Source organism: Amblyraja radiata, chromosome 9 (genome assembly GCF_010909765.2).
Source record: "Amblyraja radiata isolate CabotCenter1 chromosome 9, sAmbRad1.1.pri, whole genome shotgun sequence".
Lineage (NCBI taxonomy): Eukaryota > Metazoa > Chordata > Chondrichthyes > Rajiformes > Rajidae > Amblyraja > Amblyraja radiata.
Window position 1 is genome coordinate 26,604,559 of NC_045964.1, and position 24,779 is coordinate 26,629,337.

General features: G+C 39.4%; 1 protein-coding gene across 5 annotated transcripts in view; it reads right to left on the minus strand.

Moving 5' to 3' along the window:
* ryr3 (ryanodine receptor 3) overlaps positions 1 to 24,779 on the minus strand; it is a 358,203-nt gene that overhangs the window by 118,561 nt on the left and 214,863 nt on the right. For all 5 annotated transcript variants that reach the window (XM_033026930.1, XM_033026931.1, XM_033026929.1 and 2 more), the window contains 9 exons: positions 24,254 to 24,377; positions 20,448 to 20,563; positions 18,989 to 19,053; positions 16,133 to 16,254; positions 14,993 to 15,042; positions 13,216 to 13,276; positions 12,851 to 13,089; positions 9,528 to 9,609; positions 4,995 to 5,125 (listed from right to left, as the gene is read on the minus strand). In XM_033026930.1, the coding sequence (XP_032882821.1) occupies positions 4,995 to 5,125; positions 9,528 to 9,609; positions 12,851 to 13,089; positions 13,216 to 13,276; positions 14,993 to 15,042; positions 16,133 to 16,254; positions 18,989 to 19,053; positions 20,448 to 20,563; positions 24,254 to 24,377 (990 nt within the window). The remainder of the gene's footprint in view (positions 1 to 4,994; positions 5,126 to 9,527; positions 9,610 to 12,850; positions 13,090 to 13,215; positions 13,277 to 14,992; positions 15,043 to 16,132; positions 16,255 to 18,988; positions 19,054 to 20,447; positions 20,564 to 24,253; positions 24,378 to 24,779) is intronic.

Here is a 24,779-nt window from a genome sequence, read left to right on the forward strand (position 1 = left end):
GTCCCTCTTTTCACTGGACTTTGGGCTGAAACTTTGGTTTGAAAATGAACGGGAATTAGGTGAGAGCAAATGAAAAGTGAGGGCAGAGTCAAGTATGATCCAGCTCATTGCTTATTGCTTTACATTGGTTCGGTTTGCCACTCATTCATGTTATCTCCAGCAAATCTTGTTAAATCCTATCCCACTTTATTTTGATAACATTGGAATAGAACTTGTTAGCGGACACAGTGGTTTAAAATATATTTCTTTGTTTCAGTTAATTATTTTATATTAGTGATTTTTTCTTGGTTTAGTTCTCTGTAACTGATCAATAATGAATGAGATCATGGTGTGAAAATTTATAGAAGTCCAAGGCACCACTAAAAAGGATCATAGAGGAATAAGATGGGTTTGCACACCCCAGGACTATCTGTCATTCAATTCCGTTTCCTAGAGGCTGCAGCGAATCGTCTGATCAGCTGAGAAGGTTATTGGCTGCAACCTTCTCTCCGTTGACGAACTGTACACTGCAAGGGCTAGGAAGGGAGCGGGTAAGATCATCTCTGACCCCACTCACCCTGGCCACAAACTCTTTGAATCACTTCACTCTGGAAGGTGACTCCAGACGGTTAAAGCTGGTTAAAGCTGCCACAGCCAGACATAAAAACAGATTTTTTACAAGAGTCGTAGCTCTACTCAATAGCCAAAAAGCTGTAGCCTCCCTTTGATCTGGTATTTTGTTTGGTTCACATGTTTGATCAATGGTGTTTTATTATTAATGTTTAGTGTTTTCTGTGTCATTCGTAACTGTCACTGTATGTCATGTTGTCACTTGTGGGCGGAGCACCAAGGCAAATTCCTCGTATGTGAATACTTGGCCAATAAACTTATTCATTAGAAACATAGAAACATAGAAAATAGGTGCAGGAGTAGGCCATTCGGCCCTTCGAGCCTGCACCGCCATTCAATATGATCATGGCTGATCATCCAACTCAGTATCCTGTACCTGCCTTCTTTCCATACCCCCTGATCCCTTTAGCCACAAGGGCCACATCTAACTCCCTCTTAAATATAGCCAATGAACTGGCCTCAACTACCTTCTGTGGCAGAGAATTCCAGAGATTCACCACTCTCTGTGTGAAAAATGTTTTCCTCATCTCGGTCCTAAAAGATTTCCCCCTTATCCTTAAACTGTGACCCCTTGTTCTGGACTTCCCCAACATCGGGAACAATCTTCCTGCATCTAGCCTGTCCAACCTCTTAAGAATTTTGTAAGTTTCTATAAGATCCCCCCTCAGTCTTCTAAATTCTAGCGAGTACAAACCGAGTCTATCCAGTCTTTCTTCATATGAAAGTCCTGACATCCCAGGAATCAGTCTGGTGAACCTTCTCTGTACTCCCTCTATGGCAAGAATGTCCTTCCTCAGATTAGGAGACCAAAACTGTACGCAATACTCCAGGTGTGGTCTCACCAAGACCCTGTACAACTGCAGTAGAACCTCCCTGCTCCTATACTCAAATCCTTTTGCTATGAATGCTAACATACCATTCGCCTTATAAACTTATTCATTCATTCATTCATTAGTAATTTGGGAGCAATTCTTGTTACTTAATCTAAAACTGAGATTTTGTGCAAAAAAGACTCACTGAATGGCAAGCTCTAACTTTTGGATAGTTTGTGTTTCTTTGCATTTCATATTGGTGCAGACACTGACTATTTGAATACTTAATCCAGTATTTTTTAACTTTGTCGCTGTGTAATGATCATTCTCGCAAATCAAAGATCAAGACACAGGAGGCACGGGATCATTTTGTTTTTAGATACAGTGCAGAAACGGGCCCTTCGGCCTACCAGCGATCCCTGCACACTTACACTGTCCTACAAAGAAGAGTTATTTGCTCTTCTACATTGCCATGAATTTAATGAGTCTTATGGAGAGGGTTTGTGGATGGGATAAGCAGCCTGATGTTTTGAATTCATTTTGGGTCGAAGCACAACATTTGAATGAATGAATTTATGATTTGCAAGGAAGATATGAAGCGCTTACATTTGCATTTGCATTGTGCACGATGTACGTTCGGATTTGCAGAGGAATAAATCATGAGTGAGTTAAACCACAACAACTCCATGTGCCAAATGTACAATTAGAATTTCAGTAAGGGCCTCGGGTCAGAGTTTTAAATGGAGTAAACAGGAAACCTCCAGCATCCAAATGTGCACAGTTAAACGAGTATACCAGGGAGCGATTATCAGAGATAGCTCCCTCCACTGACAAGTGTGCACTGCTGCAGTCCTGGCTGATAGAATTTGTATTGAAATGATATTCACTCAACCTATTTGCCACTTACCCCCAACAAAGAATGGGAGAACATTTGGCCTAGTATAATCGAGATTCAGTGATTTTCTTGGGCAATAAAATCAATGTACTGTAGCTTGTTATTGCTAATTAACTTCTGTTTTAAACAAATCTCCTGTAACCTTTTTCTGTTCACTCTTGATATCTTTCTTTTAACCCCATCTTTACTCAAAATCTTTATTTAGCTTTCTGTAGATAATTTAGATATAATTTATACTTTGTTGATTAGATTCCACATTCTAAGTGAGGATTAGTTAATCTGACTGGTGGAAGAGCCTATCTGTTTCTTGCACTGCTTAAATACATTGCAGACACCATGTAGATTGAACCCCACTTGGTAGACACGAGCCTGAACAGCACCTTGCGCATCATCACTAGGTGCCTTCAACCTACTCCAGTCGAGCAGCTCCCTATACACGAAGGCATTCCGCCTGCAGGGATCCAATCGCAAGCAGCAACTTTGGCACTATCTCGTCATGCCATTGACCCAGATCACCTCCTCCATCAGGCTATCATCAGAGAGCAGGGGCCACCTCGACTGAAGTCCCGTCACCCCTTTGCTCCACATGGAAAACAACTCCGAGCATTCATCCAGCCAACTGAGCCAAAAGCACACTGGATAGCCACCAAATGGTCACAGGAGTGGAAGGCAACCTCATCTCCGTTACACAGCCACATCTCTTCACCAGACAAAAGCTGTCCAGGGTCTGAGCTCCCCAAAGGAGCATGGGTGAAGCTCAACAGACTTCGTACTGGAGTTGGGCGTTTCAATGCCAGCATGTGGAGTTGGGGGCTCCGCCAGAACCCAGCCTGTGAATGCGGAGCAGAACAACAGACAGCCAACCATGTCATCTTTGGGTGCCCACTCTACCACCCACCAAATGGAGCTCAGGGACTGGCAGACATTGACGCAGAGACAACAACCTGGCTGCTCAACACCCGGCTTGAGGTCTAACTATTCCTTTGGTTTATGTTTCATTCGCAAGAAGAAGAAGAGACTTGGTTAGAAGCCAGATTGGATTAAGTGGCTGCTCAAGAAGAAAATCTATGGGGATGTATCAATGAGGCAAACAGCAAGTGCTATTCCTTGCATATTAGCTACAAACTCCAGGCCAAAAGCTCTAAAGGCAGACAATATCCACTTATAGCTGCTACATTATGAACAGTTACAATTCAACAGTAGCATAACTAGGTGCATACAGGAGCATTATTAAACTAAATAAACATTGATGCTAAGACACAAATGTAATGCTGATAATCAAAGTCAAAGAACCATGTTTTTATTGCAGAAACTCAATTCCAAGAAGCAGGGCTTTGGTAATTGAATGTTTAGCTGTGAATGGTGCAACCATTACATTTAGCTACGAGTAGTTCACAATAGAGAAAAGTTAAGAAAATTATAGAAAGATCCAAGTTGCCTCATAGAGCAAATCTTTGAAGCTAATTCATGGCGGGTACATTAGCCTTCAAAGGACATCTTCTAGAGGACATTTTGGAGCTGCAGTGTAATCATGGGCAAATGAGAAAGAAATCTGCTTGATACATGTGCCTTCATGTTCACATTCAGTGCTATTCTAACAGACAGGAAAGGACAGGCTGCAACAATGTGAGAATTAAAGCAGGGCAAAGAAAATTTGTGGAGCCAAACACATTTTCTTGCAAAATTACCACCTGAGGACTAATTAATGTTCTTATGAGTAAATGTTTCAAATTTACTGACAAGATTAGAATGATGAATCTTGCTGAGATTCCCAAGCATTCCATGAAATATAGCCTCTTGGATCCTGTGCAGGTTGGGTATTGATTTTCAAAAATATGGGAAGGTTTTATGAAAAATGATTACTGTTTAATTTAATATTTTTGATTATTTGTAAGGTTCTTTAGTTATTTTAACAAATCGTATCATTTGCATTCAATTGAAATATTAATGCTTTAACAAATTGTCCATTTCATTTTCAAAGTTTTTAAATATTTCTGACAGCCAGAACTTTGAATTGACCATCACAACAGGCTGCTGAAATATTTCAGTAGGTAGGTTAGGCTCAGGTTGTCGACCTCCCCATGGTGAGCCCTGTCAACTGACCTCAGTCAGGCGAACGACAACAAACAGAGAGAGCAGCTGCGCCGTAGCTTGGTGCCAACCCAGAGCATGCGTCCTTTTTAGGGCAGGCACCTATGGATATCAAACCGGATGGCATTACCCTGCTGCAGACTTCTGCTGCCTCAAACGCAAGAAGACGAAGAAAAATAAGTGGGAAATGTACACATAACATTTCAGGCCGGGACCCTTCTTCAGGCCTTCCCAACTTTGATGCTGGTAAAGATGGAGATGGGGTGAGCTGCGGTTTTTCTGGCTGTCATTGGAGGTGCAGGCACCACAGGCCAGCCACTGGAGTCCAGATGCTTTATGTCAGCAAAGCTAGCTCTTCGGATCCAGATCTGTTAATAACAGTGGGGACGATACAGCCATGATGATCTCGCACAATAAATGTCAAATATTTGCATTAAGGCAAAGCATTCAAATTTGTACCCAATGCTGTCAACTCATTTACAGTTCGATTAGCCACATTCTAACCAAATCAACACAAACTATTTGGTATATAGATTCAACATAATGTTTATATGACCCCACCCCCAAAGAAAGACCATGTCACTTACTGATACGTTCTCGAGGCGATTTTGTATTGAAAACTGAGTGTGCATTGTGTACGTTGATAGAAGGCTCAAGGAAAGCTACCGGCATGGCAGCTGCAAGTGTGGCAAGACATTCTCCAAGGACAGGTCGCTGTCTGGACACAAAAGGAAAATGATAACTCCACCTTTCAGTCAAACAAAGAGCACCTAGCCCTTTGGAAAAATTAAGCTGCACGAATAGTCACAAAACTGTGTTTGTTATTGCTGAAAACAGATTTCAAAAATTAGGCTACAATATTTTGGTTTGCGGGAACATAATGTAGTTTAACTCAAACATCTCTTTAAAAAGGTATAAACGCAATGAAAAAGGTTTGCCAGGAGATCAACAGGGATACATTACAGAGATCTCACAAGTTCCTTTTCTCAGTTAAGAATACATTTTTTAGAGGTTAGCATGAAAATGAAGTGTCATGCAAAGGTTAATAGTGATTTTTTCCCCCATTGATTAGCATTTAAGATAATTTTAAAACCAGATAATAAAAGGTTACAATAATAATTATCAACACATAAGAAATCTCATTACATTGTTCAGGTAGTATGCATTGTCTATTGAGAGTAAAATGTGATGGGTGTTTGAAATAATGGAATGTTTAAGGACAGAGAATAAAGAGGAATCTGGGTTTAGTAGATCTTAACGAAGTGAGCATTAATGATCTTAGATTTAGAGTGAATAACTGTTAGAGAAATTGGGCTAGATGTATCCCGAGAACCAATACTGAATTTTAACACTGATTAACCAAGTAAGTACTTGCAGTATACACGGTGTTTACATATCATTAATAACTGAGTATATGCTTTAGTATTACTAAAATATATTGCTGCACAGCCTTCAAAGAAAGATGCCCTTTTGTTTGCTCTGTCCACTCTGATTGAAAGTACTTGCATCAAGAAAAGACAGTGGGAGTAAATTGGCAAAGTTAGGATGTTGCAGCTTGTGAGTGTTACAGTACGTGGATAAAGGATGAAGAAACAGGAATACCAAATGTTCTTAAAGCACGGCGAGGATGGCAGGAATTGGACATGTGAGGTATGTCAGAATGCTTGACTGGTATGTGCGGAATCAGCCATTGGCACTGTACATGGATTGTGTGGAATTGTTGGCTTTAAGGTGAACAAACAACACTGAGGTCTCAGGAATGAACAGAGAAAAGAAGAGCATGATGGTAGGTGAGATGCAAAAGATATTGCTGCTGAGGTGGGAGGGCTGAAGGCATGCAACAGTGGGCGGCACAGAGGCGCAGCGGTAGAGTTGCTGCCTTACAGCGCCAGAGACCCGGGTTCAATTCTGATTACAGGTGCTTGTCTGTACAGGATTTGTATGTTCTCCCCGTGAGTTTTCTCCTGGATCTCCGGTTCCCTCCCACACTCCAAAGACGTACAGGTTTGAAGGTTAATTGGCTTGGTGTCATTATAAATTGTCCCTAGTGTGTTTAGGATAATATTAATGTGTGGGGATTGTTGGTCGGCGCGGACTCGTGAGCCAAAGGGTCTGTTTCCATGCTGTATCTCTAAACTAAACAGTGAGTTTACAATTACCATGGACAACAGGTAAAAATCTTGATGGGACATAATAATTCAACAATGTTTGAAGTTGTTGAGAGAACAAATGTCCAGCAAATTAAAACAATGGATCAAATGTCTGAGGGAGCAAGCAAGATGGCCACCGGCAAGGAGATTGCATGGTAGTTTTGTTTGGGACACAATTCTGAGATCAAGCAGGTCACAGGGCTACTGGTTTGGTAATGATGGGGGCATGGTTCATCGGTTTAGTCATGTGGGTGCTGCACTGATTTATGGCAGAAAAACAGAGGGTACATGAGTATCAAAGCCTATAGGTTATATTTTGTATGTCGTGAGCAGAAATATCTGTTCTCTTCTTGAGTATCACGATGACCCTCCATTCTGTATTTTCCTGAGATCTCAATGATTCGGTTGATCGTAATAAAATGGCCACATGGCAAATGTGGGGATCTTGCTATGTGATTCCCTCAACCTCAGAATACCCATTCAAGTATTTGAAGAAGCCAGCAGCTGGTGGAGAACGCAGTCCTCAAATGCATTAGAAACAGGAAATGTAATGCGTCAAGAGATGGAAACAGACACTCAATGGTATTTATTGCACGTTGGATGAGAACAGTAAAAATAATACATGAAAGACCTTCATGTTATGAAGGAAGTTATTATACACAAAGATAATATAATGCTTATTATGTGATGGGACAAGATGTGTATCTGAAAAATTTCCAGCGCATTGTTTAGGTGGTGTGATGTATACCCATTTGAGAAACACCCTCACACACGTGGTTGGGATGGACACAACGGTGATAGTGACTGGTGGGGAAAGTTGAGCCCAGTTACCTACTGCAGATAAGGATTATAAGAGTGCTTCAGTAATCATGGATTGGGGTAGATTCTCAAAGGAATGCAGTTAGCATACTCTTGGAGTCTAGGGTTGGATGTTGCAGTGTGAATGAGCTTGTTATAGGAAACAACAAGTCAATAGCTATGGTTAAACTATCTAAGGAAGGAAACAAATAGAAATCCAAAGTAGCATCTTTACTTGTGGAAGGTATATTTCAAAAGCTACAGGAAGAAGAAACTTTACTTGGTAACAACATGTCCAAACTAAATTGAGTCACCAGAAGGTTCACAATGTGTGATAGCTACCTTTGGAAAAAGCTGGTGAAGCCACCAGCTAAGATAAATGGTAATATGATTTTCCAACAATATGAAATGGTACACGAGCAAGACAAATTAAAACATTGTTCCAAAAATTGGGAGAAGCAGCAAGGAAGAAACTATTGAAGAAGTTATTTCAAGTTCCATGACTAATCTGTGAGTAAAAGATGAAGGCACACCACCAGGGAGACAATTTATTGATAAGTTACAGAACATTGTTTGTTAAGATTCTGCCGCACAAAGTGATTTTGACTGCCAACAAATGTTTTAAAGATGCTGTGGATACCTGGCATTGAGTTGGTCTGGAACCAGCATGCTGCATTTATTGAATTTGTAAACAATACAGTATATTCAAAGTTTTGGAAATAGTTATGTATATGCAACTACTGAGAAGGAAAGTAGACCAAATACAGTACATACCAGATGGATGCATACCAATGGCTAAAGTAAACACTTCAGGGATGCTAAATGCACATTGTAATGAAGATTTGTACACAAGATGACTAAAAAACTAATTAGAGTTAGTTCATTGTATAATTTCACATGGAAGTAGTGATCGAAGAACGAATGTGATACACCGTTGTATATTACATTGCTGCTTAGGTTGATAATGGCTACCTTCAATAAAGGATGTTCTGCTGTTAGCTCTTCCTATTCTGAGCAGTTACTTGCAGCAACACATACACTATTTCATTAACAGCCTTCAAATTGTGCTTGCTTTCATAAATGTGCGTGGAGATAACATTTGGACAGAAAGTGCATGGTGGCTAACCCCACAGACATTTTTGCACTGCTGTTCCTATTTATTCATGATCATCCTAATTTCCTAATATGTGGAGTGTCTTGGCTCTCTTAAAAGACTGTCATTTACACCTGCTTGCGTTTTACAATTAAATTATAATAGCCATTTAATGCTTTAGAATCTGGTTAATGAGCAGTGTTCAAAACAAAATCTTTCCAAAATTACTAATGAGTAGAAATCCATGAAATGAGGTGAGGAAGAGCGGCCCATTGCAGAACACTGGTTTATCTACTGCTAAATAGGCATGATAAATGTATGACTGCAGATGGCAAAAGATTTGACTGAAACTGGGAAAGAAGAACTTAAAAATAGGCAATCGCTTTCCTCTATAAATAAACAATCCCAGTTTTGATGTTTCACTCCTGCTCCTTGTACAGCACCAAGGCAACCTCAGGGCTTTACAAGGTATAGTTTGCTGCAGAGAATAAACTCAAGTCATAGCTTATAAATAAACTTACAGTATAACACTTCACAGAGCACAATACCTTTTCAATACAATCGAGCAGTGGATTCCATTTTTATTTAATTAGGCACACTATCGGTATCCATGCATAAGTTTTCTTCAAATTTGCAATGACCCATATAATGAAGATTTACCAGAATAGTGCTACAGCAACGTGTTTCCATGTTCAACCCTTATTCCCTGCACTGACCTCTGGTGCCATAGATACTGTATCTTAAAATTGTAGAACTTCTCATTGGTGTTGAAAGTCTTTTGGGGAGATCAGTAGAGATTCCTAGTAGTCGGTAACATCAACATATTGTTGGGATCCAGGGGTGTAATTTGCTGGACCTATCCTTTGAGTAGTGCATGTAACCTCACAAACCGTGGTGCTTCTTTACTGTTAAAAAATGGATCTACCATCAATGCTGAGATAGTTGTAGTGATTGCATTCCTTGTTGTTTGATAATAATGTACTTCGAAGAGGATTTGTTCAAAATAAAAAGGATATACAGGCATTGCACATTCTTTATAATTTGTTGATTATAAAATTAATTAAATATGATGGAGTTACCTTTCCACATAGGCATTCTTCCCTGTTCCTAAGGCACACAAGCTGCATAGGATCCTGTAGCATGCTACTTGGACATCATCCACTGTAAATACAAAACACCATTTTTAATGAGAGTTTAAAGGTCCAACTAAGAAATCTCCTAGGTACACAAAATTGCTGGAGAAACTCAGCGGGTGCAGCAGCATCTATGGAGCGAAGGAAATAGGCGACGTTTCGGGCCGAAACCCTTCTTCAGACTGATGGGGGGTGGGGGGGGGAGAAGGAAGGAAAAAGGGGAGGAGGAGGAGCCCGAGGGCGGGCGGATGGGAGGGTGGGAGGAGACAGCTAGAGGGTTAAGGAAGGGGAGGAGACAGCAAGGGCTAGCAAAATTGGGAGAATTCAATGTTAATGCCATCCGGACGCAAGGTCCCCAGGCGGAATATTGGGACCTTGCGTCCGGATGGCATTAACTGTACTCCTACTACAGTTCTAATTGAAGCAGATATTTACCAAACAAATATATTTTATTCTGTATCAATTCTGATTGTTTCAGCATTTCCTGCACCACTGCACGATCCCATTTTCCCAACCCCAACTATAACCCTGCCACTGCCCCTATCCACAGTCTCAAACTCATTACAAAATTTCCTGGATAATGTCTTCAATTAATTTCAATCCTGAGACAAAGTATGAATATCAGCCCCATAAATTTATGTAAGCTGATGGCACTGCAAGAGGCCACGCCATATCAGTGCTGTCTTGCCACTTTGAAAAGGTTTTTATTTCAATGACTAAAACACAAAGTGCTGGAGGAACTCAGTGCATCAGGCAGCACCTGTGGACGGAATGGACAGGTGACGTTTCTGGTCAGGACCCTTTTTCAGAGTGATTATAGAGGGCAGAAGGCTGGGATAGAGGTGGGGCAGGACATAACCTGGCATGTGATAGGTGGTTGCAGGTGAGGGGGTTTGATTGTCAGATAGATGGACAAAGGCCAGAGATGAAAAGGAGACCTGTTGGCCCGTCTACACTCATCTCGTTTGTCAGCATTAGGTTCATATCCGTCGATGTCTTGCATGTCCAAATACCTCTTAAACATAGCAATTTACCTGACTCCACCACCTGCTGTAGTATCAAGTTCCAGATGTCACCCAATCTACAGCTAAATACTTTTCTCTTACATCCCATCAAGCTTCTTCCCCATGCCATAAACCTATGCCCACTTCTTTCTGACACCCCTACAATGGGAACAAGATTCTGACTATCTCTCCTATCAGTGCCTCATATAATCTTATCTACCTCTAAAAGGTTACCCCTCAACCTACTTTTCTCCAGGGAAAATAATCCCAGCCTATCGAATCTCTCCCAAAAACTAATTTAATCCATTCCAAGTGAATCTCCTCTGCACTCACCTTTTCCAGCACAATGCTCCAGATATCAAACACTTTCTGTGAGTAAAACATTTGTTGGTAAACCCTCTTACAATCCTTTCCTTTCAACTTCAACATCTGCCCTCTTGTCTTTGATGTCCCTATCATGGGGAAAAACAATCTGGCTATCTATCCCATCTATGCTTCTCGTAGTTGTACATACCGCTATTGGGACACCTTCTGGCTCCAAGGAATCAAGCCCAGCCTATCCAATTTTTCTTCATAACTAAAGTCCTCCAATCCAGGCAACATCCTGGCAAATATGGATATATTCTAAATTTTCCTTGAACTTCGTCCCCTTTGATATCTCATTCTCACACCTTGCCCTCCCATATCTCTGTGTCTCCCTCTCCCCCTGACTCTCAGTCTGAAGAAGGATCTTGACCGGAAACATCACCCATTCCTTCTATCCAGATATGCTGATTGTCCCGCTGAGTTACTCCAGCATTTGGTGTCTATCTTCGGTCTAAACCAGCATCTGCAGTTTTTTCCTACACACTTCAGCACTCTGTCTATCTGCGTTGCTATTTACAGGGAATGATGAACTTGAATGCCATTGTCATTACTGCATAATTCTTAATTTGCTTCCCAAAATTTGTCAATTTGCACTTCTTGGGATTAAACTTTAACTGCCAACATTCTGCCCAACTTTCCATCCAACCTATATTTGGTGTGGCCTTTGACAATCGTATTCAATGTCCACAACACGACTATTTTTTGTGTCAACCGTAACTTTACTTATCATACTTTCTCCATTCATATCCAAGTAAATTATACATATCACAAACAGCAAAGTTGCAAAAATTCTTGACAAGTAGGGGGCAAAAAATAGAGCAGGTAGGGAAAATTGAAGATGTGTGGTTACATGTAGGGCAACCATGATCTCACAAAATGGTGCTGCAGGCTTGAGGCCTACTCCCACTTCAATTTCCATGCTCCAAACATAAATGTGCAGGACTTGCTTTAAAAATAATGGCAGGAGACATAGTGTTGTTAATGTGCACGTTACTGAGCAGCATTTGGCATGAAAGACCTATTTAATGAAAAGTGCATGAGAAATTTCTGAATGATTCATGTTGAGCTTTGCAAAATCTTCAATGTTTTTTGCAGATTTCATACCATTTGGTGTATTCACATTTTTATTGCATATTAAACATTACAGAGATTTGTCTTGCTTTAACAGTGCAATAACCTCTTCACAGCTTGTCAATTGTGACTGAGTGCTAATCAATCACTCTGACCCAGAAAGGGAACAGATAAAATGCTGCCAGGAAGTGGATATTTGTTGTACATTTTTCAAATGTATAATTTACTAAGTTTTTCTACCTTGTTTTCTACCCACTTTGTACATTCTTTTTTAATCCAACCTAAATTTCCCTCCGCTTATTTTTCTATCTACATCTCCTTCTTTGGTTTACATCTTGTTTGTTAAATCTCAATGGCCTAGATATGCTCCTCATCCTGTTTTGCCTAAATGTCCATATCCTGAAACATTAACACCCTCATAAATGCTGCACAACATAAACATTTTCTCATTCCATAAATGCTGCTCAACAGGCTTAGCATTAGCAGCAGTTTTAGTTTTCATTTCAGATTTCCAGCATAACCAGTATTCAGCTATTCACTGACCAAATTGTTCAGTTTCCCGTCCCACTGCTCTCTCTTTGCTACTATCAGCTTACTTTTCCAGCAACTCACAGCCCCAAATAATTTTGAGCAGAACAGTGGGAGAAAGCCTAATGAACCAGAAACATTTACCCCTCTAAAATGCCAGACTACCATTCTAAATGCTCTCTCTTTCTCAACACAGGCTAACGGTTGTAAATTAAAAAAATGTGAAGTCAACTTAAAGTCCACACAAGGTCATGAAGTCGCGTTTATGTTCACACTAAGTTGGCGGACCAGGATACTTACAGATTATGTTAGTGCCAAACTGATGCTGACCAATGTGGTCAAATAATGAAGTTAGTACAGGCAGTAGAACTATGGTTGTGTAATTGATATTCTGTGTGACTCCCTTCAGTTGAGATCTTGAATGTGTGAATTTCCCCAGTTTCAGATTTTCCAGTGTTTTTTCTAGATCTTCTGCGGCATTTTCAAAGAACAAACGTATGCCAGCTTTTACCAGCTCCGAGCCAGACTTCATAACAGTCCTGGAATGCACAAATGTCAAAATGCATTAAAAGCATATTTCCAATAAGAGGAGCAAACCAAGTTTTGCTTAATACATTTATAAGAAGTGAATAATGTAAAATGTGATTTAAAAATCCTAACGTTACCTGGGGTCAAGTGTACGTGCCAAGATATGTAAACAGTTCACGATTGTTCCAGAATCAGTGCCTTTAGAATAAAATAAATGCAAATTTGTAGGTTAATTGGTTTCTGTAAAAGTTGCTCTTTGTGTGTAGGGAATGGATACAAAAGTGGGATAACATTGAACTAGTGTGAACAGTGATCGATGGTCAGTCTCTCTCTAAATTATGAGTAAGAAAATACCTTAAGCTTTATTTATTTATGCAAGTACTACTGTTATTTTAAATGTCAATTCCCCAATCAGGACTCTTGGATGTTGGGAGGCTGTCTTTAATCTCATTTCAAATAGGCAAGAATACTACAGCTCACCAGTCTATCTCAGTGTCAGTCGGTTAATGCCATATTCTTAAATTGTGAATAGCAAGAGCTAATGAACTGGATGAAGGTGAGCAGGAAATCCACTGGCTTACACAATGCTGTCCAGCAAGTCATACCTTGGAAAAACACTGAGGTAATACTTGACATGTGGCCTGGCAAGTGTGGCCGTGGAGTTTAGGTACAGGTTCACGCCTGCTTCCCAAAGTTCAATAAAAGTCAAAATCTTTTGGAGCCAGTTTGGGACTCTTGTGCCACTCTTAAAAGCTGCTCGTTGGACGATACAAATAAGTAAAGCACATACATTTGTTTTTCTATATCTGACATATCCTACAACAATGGGATACTAATAATTATGCTTTTAGCATGTCAAACACAAATCTACAAACACAAATCTACAAACTCATTTACAGGATCATCTAAATATGTCAAAGCTTTTTGATAGCAATGGGATGACTACCAATCAGGAAGCATACTTAATATTATATATGCAGGCGGATAAAAATTCTGTGGTCTTGTTATCCAATATTATTTGGGTGGTCCCTCTTTCTGACTGCAGGCATAAAGTGCTGAAGCCTGAGTAGTTTAATTAATCTGCTTCGATATCCAGAAATGAGCAACTTTTATTCTGAAAGTTATACTTTTACAATGCAGATGTCATATCCAAAATATGAAGATAGTTTGGTCCAAAAGGTGCAAGAGCTGGATTACTTTGAATATCATCTACTTGTTTTCTTTAAAGATACGCAAATTTAATATTTTTTTAAGGATTATATTCACATTCAAATAGAACACTGAGCACATTTTACTCTATTGTACGGAACTTATTCTTTGGATCAGTTTTGCAAATGCACAGAGTGTGTTCAGTTTACTTGGCATATTCAAGTCAAAATGCAAGTCAATACACAGCATAAATATAAATGACAAGCTGGGTTGGATTACTACCATGCTCATATTTTCTATAAACACATTTTATATAATGTAGGAAGAAGGAGGTTGTTGGCTGCTATTCCCTTTTTCCTGGAGATCTGTTGTGCAGTCTTCGGGAAATGGTGGATGATGGAAAATATATTAGGTTAGTTTAGTTTATTGTTTAGTTTAGTTTATTGACACATGTACTGAGGTACAGTGAAAAGCTTTCGTTGCATGCTAACTAGTCAGCAGAAAGACAATACATGATTACAACTGAGCTATCTAAAGGTACAGCCACAGGTACAGATACATGATAAAGCGATTCAAATGAACCTAGGGATTTGGTAATAAAAATAACATAACACATACCAATTTAGCAATAGGATGGGCTGCAACCAATTCACACTAAGCACCAGCTCCACTAATGTGTCTACAGGACTGATCTTTAGATAGTCTGGCCTTAATGCGATTGAGAAACTATGCAGATTAAGAAAGACAGGAACGCAGGCTGCTTACCAAAGAGTGAGATCCTGTGTCTGACCAGGGCTGCAAGTTTGCAGAAAATACTAGATCAGGAAAGAGCAGAAAAGGAACATAGGTGATGGAAAGGTATGATTGCAGAAATATCTTCTGTTTTTGAGCCATTAATGACAAGAACAATAATATTCAATTTAGATGCTCAAACGTGGCTACTTAAAAAAGCCTCACTTTCATGAAATTAAGAAGAAAGCAATATTATTGGGAAAATACTTTCAAGATGAAGATTCCCAAATTTGGATTCATTAATTTTTTGATCAACATCGGCTTTCTCTAATGATAGAACAATTTTAGATCTGGTCAACATTTTGTACACTTGAACATTATTGCCATTTCACAACATGGGTGGTCCCTCTTTCTGACTGCAGGCATAAAGTGCTGAAGCCTGAGTAGTTTAATTAATCTGCTTCGATATCCAGAAATGAGCAACTTTTATTCAGAGAATCACCCTTTAATTTAGAATGTAGTCATATTCCAAGGCAAATCTTTCAACCTGGAGCAATGATGTAACTTTCCCAGATCAGATGTTAACTAAAAACACATCACAGAGATTATTTTATTGTCATACATACCAGGGTGCAATGAAACTCATTATTATTCCATTATTTTGCCAGCGGATGGCACAATAATGCAGTTCCAGTGACCCAGATTCAATCATGACCTCTGGGGCTGGTTGTTTGGAGATTTCACATTCTCCCTGTGAGTTACTCCAGCACTGTGTGTCTCCCTGTAACCATGTGGGTTTCCTCCCATGGTAAATGTGTCCCAATTATGCAAGTGAATAGTAGAACCAGGGGGGAACTGGTGGGAAAGTTGGGAGAATAAAATAGGTTTAGTATAACTTGTTACTTGATGGCTGATACACTATCCATAGGCTGAAGGGACTGGTTTGTGCTGTATTATTCTATTTCAATTCCATCAACTTAAAAAAAAGTTCACATGTTTTTTGGCTCCTCCTAATTCCCTTCTGAAGAAAGTTGTCTATTACAAATGTATCTTATTGTTCCCTGCTCAGTTCATTTCTTCTCCATTCCCTTAATTAATAATCTTTCACATGGACCTTTTTCAAAAACTTTTACAAAGAGAAGGTCAGCATGTCAAACCACAGCTTTGCCACACCTTGCCAACATTTCCTTTTCTTTGTTGGATGCATATCCACTGCTGCTGAGACTCTTGGTCGGAGAAGATAAGAAGTACATATAGTGATTCTTGAAATACTCGTCAATCAGTGGAAGTAGAATCTGGCAAAGAAATAGTAAAAATATTATTTTAACTGAGCAATAATACTTAATTTCTTGCATTTTGTTCAAACTTCAATGCACCAAAAATTGTCTATCGACCCTTGATGAAATGTATTGTCAACAATGACAAATTCTGAACAATACCTTTTAGTTGATACAATACTTTGGTATGGGTTGACTGAGTTTAGAAAGTAAATGATAGCAAGTACTAAAGAAAGTCATAAAATGCTGGCGTAACTCAGAGTATCTCAGCATCAGTCTGAAAAAAGGCCCGACCCAAAACGTCACCTATTCATGTTTTTCCAGAGATGCTGCCTGACCCGCTGAGTTCCTTCAACACTTTACATCTTCCTTTGTAAACCAGCACCTGCAGTTCCTTGTTTCTACTAAAGAATGTCAATGGTTTTCGACATTAATACAATTTAACAAGCTTAGTTTAATTGGTGTGCAATAGGAAACCAATTGTGCAACCATTCACATGGTGTATTGAAATGAATTACATTTTGAGGTCGAAATGTATCATAATAATTAAAATGTAAAATCACTTAAATTTCACTGCTGATATCTCAAGATGTCTTTGCATTTTAAATCCTGTAAAGCACTCTTAAAAATCGAATTACTGCTTGTAATGTCAGAATCATGACAGCCAATTTGTGCACATAAAGAGCTCTCTGATGGCAGACAATATGCCTGGTGATGTTGACTGAGGGACATCACAGATAATCCCCCTTCTTTTTTTCTCATAAAGCTTTTAGTTCATCTGAGAGGCAAGCAGAATTTTGTTTTTTTACATCTCACCCAAAAGATGACATTTTTGAAAATGCAATAATTTCTCCAGTGTGGTTCACAATCTTCCTTCTCAAAGCTGGTAGTCCATGAACTGAGTTACAGTTAAAACTATAATTTTTTTTTAACACATATTATGCTGAATCTGTTATATGCATTCATTAATGCATTCATTTTGGAGTTATGACTGGTAGAGGATGAGTTCTTATTAGGCAGTCCCTCATTTATATCAAGTGGTTGGAATGGCAATTCACCAACCACATGCAAACTGCTTTTATCCCTCAATATTCAAAGCATTTTTATGACCAGGTAGGCCATTGCACAGGACTTACGCTCCATGCTTTATCAGACTCAAACTATAGAAAACTTTCTCCATTTGGATCAATTTGAATCCAGCTATGAAGTTGTATTTTAATTTATCATTTGTTGTCATGTCTGCAGCATAATACATGTTTTCATTTGAACTGGAAGTAGTTTAGGTCCTCTCATCTGGGATATTGTCCTAAAAGTTTGCTTTGTTACATTCCTCAGTGTTCAAAAGACTCCAGAATTTCTATCAACCTTTTAAAAAAAAAAAGATCTTCTACATCTGCTCTTACTCAATCTGTTCCACCTTATTTGAAGTGCCTTGGAATAAAAGTGCTTTTGGACTACAGTGTACAATTCTGGTCACCACACTACCGGTAGGAGGTAGCCATAGAGTGCAGAAAAGATTCCCCAGGATGTTGAAACAAGGAACTGCAGATGCTGGTTTACAAAAGACACCAAGGCTGGAGTAGCTCAGCAGGTCAGGCAACATCTCAGAAGAAGATGGATATGCAATGTTTAGTGTCAGGACTTTTCTTCAGACTGAGTCCGAAGACAGGCCCCGACCCAAAACATTGTTTATCCATGTTCTCTCAATATGCTGCCTGACCCGCTGAGCTACTCCAGCCTTTGTGTCTTCTGTCACCAGATGTTCCCTGGAATGGAGGAAGGTAGTTATAAGGAGAGATCAGGGAGATTGAATTTATTCTCACTGGAATGCAGTAAGGTGAGGTGTAACCTTGGAGATGTTTAGAAAATGATGGGGGTATACATTGGATTGATATTCAGAGTCTTGTTCCCAGGGGAGAGAAAAAATCCAAACCTTGAGCGCTACATTGTTGAAGGTCATGCAATCTTATAGGCTTCTGTATGTCAGTAATCGTATGAGCTTCTGTATGTCAGTGAACATAACTGCAAGCTTACATTTCAAATGGATGAGTCAATTTGTGCAAAGTGCTACTGTAAATTGAATCAAAGTTCTTGTGATTTTTTTATGTTGTCTATAGTGACACAGAATCAATGTGATTGACTTGGATAAAATGCCAAGTCAATCACAGCTTGCCCTGCTGTAACTAATTGGGATCAATCTCATAGATTTTATTCATGCAATTATTCCCAAGATGCTTTTTCACTGGAAAAATAATCTTGCTGATCTCAGGAGACTCAGTCTCACTTTCTTTCAGTTTTGTTTACTGCTGTGACTTTGCTGTTGTTTTTCAGTTAAATGTTCTGCCACAACTCTAATGGCTGATGCACTGATGCCTCAATTTGTTCTGGATAAGAATTACTGTCACCAGCTGTAAACAAAAAAATATTCAGTGAATGTGTAGGAAAGAACTGCAGATGCTGGTTTAAATCGAAGGTAGACACAAAATGCTGGAGTAACTAAGCGGGACGGGCAGCATCTCTGGAGAGAAGGAATGGGTGACGTTTCGGGTCGAGACCCTTCTTCAGACTGAAGAGACCTGGGTTAGATCCCTTGAGACCTTCAATATTCAGTGAATGTTCCCTTTTGAGTAACTGGATATTCATTGTTAATAATAATTGGCGACAAGTTGCTAGATTTTGACAACACTGAAAATGCAATATATCCATTGAGAAAACAGGAATTTATTTTGTAACCCTCTGAAGCGTTACCAACCTTGGCAAAAAACTTTATCTCTCGCTCGTGAGATTTGTCTGCTTTACCACTACTAACCATGGCCTCTGTCAATACAAAAATAAATAATTTAGTCACAATGAGATATTAAGCAAAGATTAAAAAGTTACAGTCCAAGTGAATCAGATTCAGGCAAATTTTGAAATACATAAAACAAAGCTCAAACTCTTCAACAATAAAATAAATTACATGCATTAGTCCAAATAATTTTGCTTCTTATGAATAGATATTCTGCGAGTATTAATGAAAGCAGGGCACTGCCCTTAGGAATTGTTTCAAATGCTTCTGCAAGATTTTTTGTTCAACAGTTGTTGAGTTCTCAGTTGCTTGTCTGGCATTGTAGAATTACATCTATAAAAGGAAATGTTTAAAAAAAAATGGAGGAGGCGTCTGCCCCAGTGGATCTTTTCAAATTGGGTAATGCTTAGAAACTATTCAGAGCCTGAAAACAATTGTTGTTCATGCCGGAGCAAGCTGCAATCTTGCCATGCCTAGGATATCAAATCTTTAACAAATAAAGTGGTCTTATTTTTCCCCAACAATGAATAATCTTCTAATTATGATAATGTTCATGCAAAATGTAATTTAATTGGTGAAAAATTAATTATGGAAAATAATTTGGATTCTTTTGTGCTTTGGGTTGAAAGAGGAATTTTCTGTCTATTCTCAGTGAAGAAAAGTGGGGAAAGGTTCAGTTTAAAAAATAAAGTCTTCAACACAAATAATTCACATGCAAATATTTCCTGCAATACTTGATTAAATGCTGTATTAAAAGTGTAGCAACAACTATTTCAAAACAAACATAAATGCCAGTGGGTGTAAAGTGATTTAAGGGCAAAAACCAAACAGGGTCAGAGTAAAGACAGGAGATACAATCTTAACACCACCTACTCGCAGGAAAGCCCACAGGTGAACGATACAAATCTACCACAGCTGCCTGCTTTCAAATGTAATCTGCAATGGCGACCAGGCAGTAAGAACATCCACTACAAGTAGATTCTTTTTTACATACATGTCTGATCCCTCTCACATCACCAAAGTCAGACTAAAGCTTTCAATTTATTTGCCAGAAAAAAGTCAACACTATCAAATTCTCTCAACAATTATGTTTTTTTCCCTTCATACTAATTGTGGTATAAGTGGGACAAGAATATTCTACTGAATGCAGGATGAAAAGTCGAGTTTCCTTTGTGACAGGTGAGAGGCTGACTAACCAGAATTGTGATGGCCAAGTGTTAGCACTGCCTTGCCACGGGACCTAGACCTGCTTGCAAGTTCCATACACCATCTTGATTCAGAGTTGTGATATATTTCTGTAAATATACTCGGTGATAAATTTTTTAATGAATATTTCACCTGTAGACTGCAACAACAAAGAATAAGCAGCAGTTTTGTTGAAAATGAGTGGTAAGGAAAAATTATCTAGAATGATACCACGTACCTAAATGTGCTATAAATTCCTGTGCCGAGTCAACACATTTAAGCACTTTTACCAGGAATTTGTAAGCAAATCGCTTCTCAAAAGATGAGGAATCTAATTCCATGTCCTTCAGGCCTCTGTAAAAATATCATAAACACCAAAGTTTTAAGATATGCTTTAAACAAATTAAACAATTAAACAAAAAAGTATTATTGTTTTCAACATCACACAAACTCTATGCTTAACACTAAATTACTCATAAGAGAAGACACAGAGTTCTGGAGTAGCTCAGTGGATTAGGCAGCATCTCAAGAGAACATGGATTATCCATGTTCTCCTTAGGTGTTGCTTGACTCACTGAGTTACTCCAACATCATGTGTCTTATTTTGCAGTTCCTTGTTTCTACTAATGTTTTCACATTGGCTAAGTAATGTCTTTATCACCTGTATAAAGATCTACAGACTGTAATAATAATAACATTAAAAAAAATAGGAGCAGAATTAGATCACTCATTCCCTGAACCTTTTCTGCCATTCAATAAGATCATGTTTGATCTGACCTTGGTCCAAAAATCTATCATGGGTTTCAATCTATTCAATGATTCAGCTTTTGCAGCTTGAGGGTTGAAAATCCAAAGATTCACAATACCCAGAGAATAATATTTTCCTCTCATTCTGTAGTTATGTCCCATGTCTTGCTTCAGCATCTTGAATTTATGACTCAGTTCTATAAATTGGTGTGGACCTGAGAGTTGAAAACCTATGAAATGAGCATTTCTACTGTAATTACTTAAATGTGCTATAAATCCGTGAGCCAATTAAACATCTCAGCATTGGCCAATCTTCCACAGAATTATTTCGTGCTTCAATAAAATCATCTTTTATTTTAAATTCTATTATCTGTCTAAAATAATTGTTTTATGCCAGGAATCCTTTAACCATCTTCTAACATAAGTATATTAGTGTTACAAGGGAACAGGTTCAAGGATCAGACCAGTAGAACAGAAAAAGGCTCACTCCTCTGTTTAGTTACAAATCAGATTTATTGGCAAGAGAGAGACCAAAAACAATAATTGTCTCGTTATGTGCGGGGTCCGTTTTACCGCAGCACACCTCCCTCTCCCTCTGCCTCCGTCCACGGCGCTGATCGCGTCTCTGCTCTGAACCCTTCTTGTACATGAACTAATTTATGGGAATAATCCAGAAGATCCAGGATCATTTCATTCCAAAGAGGAAGAGAGATTCTAAGGGGAGTAAGAGGCGACCGTGGCTGACAAGGGAAGTCAAGGACAGTATGAAAATAAACGAGAAGAAGTATAACATAGCAAAGATGAGTGGGAAGCCAGAGGATTTGACAACTTTTAAAGATCAACAAAAGGTAATTAAAAAGGTAATACGGGGAAAAGAGATGAAGTATGAAGGTAAGCTAACCAAGAATATAAAGGAGGATAGTAAAAGCTTCTTTAGGTACGTGAAGAGGAAAAAAATAGTTAAGACAAATGTGGGTCCCTTGTGGACAGAAACAGGGTTATTTATTATGGGGAACAAGGAAATGGCAGACGAGTTGAACAGGTACTTTGGATCTGTCTTCACTAAGGAAAACGCAAACAATCTCCCAGATGTACTAGAGGACCTTGGGTGACGGAGGAACTGAAGGAAATTCACATTAGTTAGGAAATGGTGTTGGGATGACTGATGGGACTGAAGGCTGATAAATCCCCAGGACCTGATGGTCTGCATCCCAAGGTTCTCAAGGAGGTGGCTCTAGAAATCATGCAATGTTCTATAGATTCTGGATCAGTTCCTGTGGATTGGAGGGTAGGTTATGTTATCCCACTTTTTAAGTGGAGGGAGAGAGAAAGCAGGGAATTATGGACCAGTTAGCCTGACATTGGTGGTGGGGAAGATGCTGGAGTCGATTATTAAAGATGTAATAGCATTTGGATAGCAGTAACAGGATCGGTCCAAGCCAGCATGGATTTACAAAGGGGAAATCATGCTTGACAAATCTTCTGGAATTTTTTGAGGATGTAATAAGTAAAATGGACAAAGGAGTCAGTGGATTTAGTTGAACTAGACTTTCAGAAGGCCTTTGATAAGGTCCCAAAGAGATTAGTGGGCAAAATTAGAGTATATGGTATTGGGGGTAGAGTATTCACATGGATAGAAAATTGGTTGGTAGACAGGAAACAAAGAGTAGGGAGTAACGGGTCCCTTTCAGAATGGCAGGCAGTGACAAGTGGGGTGCCGCAAGGCTCGGTGCTGGGACCGCAGTTATATACAATATACATTAATGATTTTGATGACGGATTTAAAAGTAACATTAGCAAATTTGCAGATGACACAAAGCTGGGTGGCAGTGTGAACTGTGAAGAGGGTGCTATAAGGATGCAGGGTGACTTGGACAGGTTGGGAGAGTGGGCAGATGCATGGCAGATGCAGTATAATGTGGATAAATGTGACGTTATCCACTTTGGTGGCAAGAACAGGAAGGCAGATTATTATCTGAATGGTGTCATGTTAGGAAAAGGGGAAGTACAACGAGTCCTGGGTGTCCTTGTACACCAGTCACTGAAGTAAGCATGCAGGTACAGCAGGCAGTGAAGAAAGCTAATGGCATGTTGGCCTTCATAACGAGAGGAGTTGAGTAGAGGAGCAAAGAGGTCCTTCTGCAGTTGTACAGGGGCCTGGTGAGACCACACCTGGAGTATTGTGTGCAGTTTTGGTCTCCTAATTTGAGGAAGGACATTCTTGCTATTGAGGGAGTTCGCAAGGTTAATTCCCTGGATGGTGGGACTGGCATATAATGAAAGAATGGAGCGACTGGGCTTGTATTCACTGGAATTTAGAAGGATGAGCGGATCTTATAGAAACATATAAATTTATTAAGGGTTTGGACATGCTAGATGCAGGAAACATGTTCCCGATGTTGAGAGAGTCCAGAACCAGGGGCCACAGTTTAATAACTGTGCCAGAACTAGGCCATTTAGAACTGAGATGAGGAAAAACTTTTTCACCCAGAAAGTTGTCAATTTGTGGAATTATCTGCCTCAGAATATCTCCATGTGAATACTCTACCCCCAATACCATATACTCTAATTAAAAAGAGAGTTAGATAGAGCTCTTGGGGCTAGCGGAATCAAGGGATTTGAGGAGAAGGCAGGAACGGGGTACTGATTGTGGATGATCAGCCATGAGCACATTGAATAGCTGTGCTGCCTCGAAGGGCCAAATGGCCAACTCCTGCACCTATTGTCTATGTATTTATGGCTTACAGGCAGAAATCAGCTGTTGAAATAATCGCTGTTAAGTACTGACCGATAGCGCCGCTCCCAAATTCAAACAACAACCAATAGCAGGGGCCTGCATCCGAGTGAGCCCCCCCTTGGAAACAAAGCGCTATCAGCCGCAGACTTGGCACGTAAAGCAATACACATCGTGCTACCGGCCGCAGACTTAGAGCGCAAAGGTAATACACACTGCGCTGCTGGCTTAGCGCATGGAGTTTTAAACAAAGCACTACCGGCCACAGCGCTGTGGGATTTAAATATAGCACTACCGCCACAGCGCAATGGAGCTAAGGGACAGTTCGGGCAAAATCCTCGTATTACAATTCGTGCTTAAATAAGTATCACAGTGGTCGAGGTGTGGTCTTGTCAATGTCCCGCACAGCAGTAATAAGACATCCTTACTTTCATGCTCAATATCCCCTGCAACAAAGACCAACATTCTAATTGCTATTGCAACTACTTACTGTACCGACATCCTAACGTTATGTATTTCATGTATGAGGATACTTGCTGAGTTGTATCAAACTAATCCATTACCTAGATATTGCATAACCATTCACTTGGAGGAACTTGAATAACTCATGAGCCTTATCACGATCCCGGGCCTTCTCCTTGGCAGTCAAGGTATCATAAGGCATCAGAGAGGTTTGGCTGCCTCCACCTAGTACAGTTTAGAAACAAATTGGTTAATTTGGATTAATAACATAACTTTCATAACTTATTTGTCAAGGATCAGTTAGCAAAGAGCATCCTCCTTCCAAAAAAATTATTCACAGATATACAATGAGATTATAGTTAGAACAAAAATAAGTATGGACTTTTAAGAAAAATGGTGTTCATTTGCATAGGATCTTACAAAAATCTAAAATGTCCCAAATAGCTTTACAGTTAATGAGACATTTTGGAAGGGTAGTTGCTATCCTGCCATAAAAAGGGGAGTAATTATAAAACAGAAATACAGCAATAAATTATATGGTCAAAAATGAGCTGGGGGGACTTTAAGGTCCACTCAAGATGTTAAAAATGTCACTTGAATCATTTTTCCATGAACAGCACTGTAGTG